This window comes from Lipomyces japonicus (assembly GCF_038497905.1).
Source record: "Lipomyces japonicus strain CBS 7319 unplaced genomic scaffold V1514scaffold_152, whole genome shotgun sequence".
In the NCBI taxonomy this organism is placed as follows: domain Eukaryota; kingdom Fungi; phylum Ascomycota; class Lipomycetes; order Lipomycetales; family Lipomycetaceae; genus Lipomyces; species Lipomyces japonicus.
The window spans coordinates 1-1,801 of record NW_027117964.1 but is presented as its reverse complement, the minus strand read 5'-3'; the positions used below and the strand labels follow the sequence as shown (position 1 = coordinate 1,801).

Here is a 1,801-nt window from a genome sequence, read left to right as displayed (position 1 = left end):
AAAATTTGTTTACTTGCTATCTACTATACGGTAACAATACGTAGCGTTGATTGTAAAGAAAACCATTTTGATAACAAAATGGGGTTTAAAGTAGTAAAAATATAGGTATACCGGTATATCCATCCAGAATTCAGAAATTGCTTCATCTGCGTCGGTGCATTTATGTATTTAGAGATTATACGTTGTATAGTTTTTGGTTTGATTCGTGGTCGCGGGGTTTGTGTTGCGAAAAGGGGGTTGTACCCAAGTTAAATGTCAAGTCGTGACAGGAATCCGCTGACGTTGACCAGAAATGTACTGTGCAAGATCAGACCAAAAATCGGTAAGAATGGTTTGAATTGACGGAGTTTTATGACCGGGACGTGAGATCAGAGGTGGGCTTGCTTTTCCACGGTCGCATTCATCGGTGTAGTTGATAAATGGCTTTTTAACCCTTTTTGCACTTGGTGCAACAACAGATGAATTGTTGTTATTATTATTATTATTATTATTATTGTAGATCTCGCTGTTGTTTTTAACGCCGGTCTTGAGCTTGTTGAATTCGGACGCTGCTTGCACTTTTTTTGTTTTGTTATGGTGATACTTTGGTATTTGGAGATGTTCAATTTCGGAGTGATCCGGACTAAGCGTGTGCCTGGTCGGTTCGGCGGGTTCGCCTGATTGGGTGGTTGCAAAATATTTGGGATGGAAAAGTCGGGCGGCGGTGTCAATCTCGTCCATGATTTCTTGGATTTCGAGATTGCGATACCAATCGGTGAACGAAGAACCGTGCTGCAAGCCCGGTTGCAAATTGTCGTGTGATGGTGAATCTAAGGAAATGGGTGTAAGATTTCTTAGTTCAGGAGCTTTGATGCGGAGGGGTGCTACCACTGGTAAGGGTGGCGATGATGGTGATGAGTGTGTTGTTGTTGTTGTTGCTGAGATGTTGTTGTTGTACAGATTGATAGTTTCATCAATTTGGTCGACAAGTTTATTCATCGCCAGCTTTCGGTCTTCATTGCGGAACCATTCCATGCCCTCCAGACTTTTGGGTTTTTTCAGAAACGGTCCGTTAAACGAAGAGCTCGAGAAAAACGGTTGGATAGTTTCCAAGCCAGATGTTTGTGCTTCGAGATTGTCTTGCATGAACGATGACGACGACCGTGATGTGACAGACGTGCCACTCTTGGTGGTTCTGCTGGCGCTTTCGTCGGCGCCAACTCTTAAGACTGGCGAATTATTAGAATATGAACTTGCGGCGGCAATTATAAGCTCGTCAAGCAAGTCCATGTCTTTGTCGCAGGTAATATATTGAGATTTGCGTTGCTCAAACGGACCATGTTTATCAATAGTCGTCGTCGGCGGTTGCTGCTGGCCGGGCTTCCGCAAGCCACGGCGAATCTTGAATCCACAACGAAAGTAATCAAAAAATCTTTTAACTGAACCGCCGTTGTGATCGTTACGGGTTGAGGTAATTTTTTTGGGTTTAAGCTTGGCGAACCTATTTTTTTTTTTTACAAATGAGAGACGGATTGCAACCCATAAGATTTTGTTTTCCAGCGATAAAGGTTCATTCACTCACAATTTTTGAAACATCTTGTTTTGAACAAATTGGATTTTATCTTAACTTGCTTGTAATCAGGAGGTTTATAATTTACAGAATGCGAATTGGGGGAGGGGAGAAGGGGAGCACGATCTTGCCATTCAGGCCGGATTGAAATGAGATACATGACTTGGAGGAGTCACACTTCCTCGTCAGCCATTTTTACATAGTTGGGGTATACCCCTTTGATTTTATGACACCCCGGATATTTATGTCTGA

The 1,801-nt window shown here is 42.6% G+C and overlaps 1 protein-coding gene across 1 annotated transcript; it reads right to left on the bottom strand.

The window, feature by feature from the left end:
* Nucleotides 1-255: 255 nt before the first annotated feature.
* Nucleotides 256-1,801, bottom strand: V1514DRAFT_370414 (uncharacterized protein; the record flags this gene model as incomplete). The annotated part of the gene is made up of 2 exons (XM_066929992.1): nt 1,562-1,801; nt 256-1,480 (listed from the first exon to the last, which is right to left on the bottom strand). The coding sequence occupies exons 1-2, from the start codon at nt 1,573-1,575 to the stop codon at nt 256-258; spliced, it is 1,239 nt and encodes a 412-aa protein (XP_066780468.1). The 5' UTR covers nt 1,576-1,801.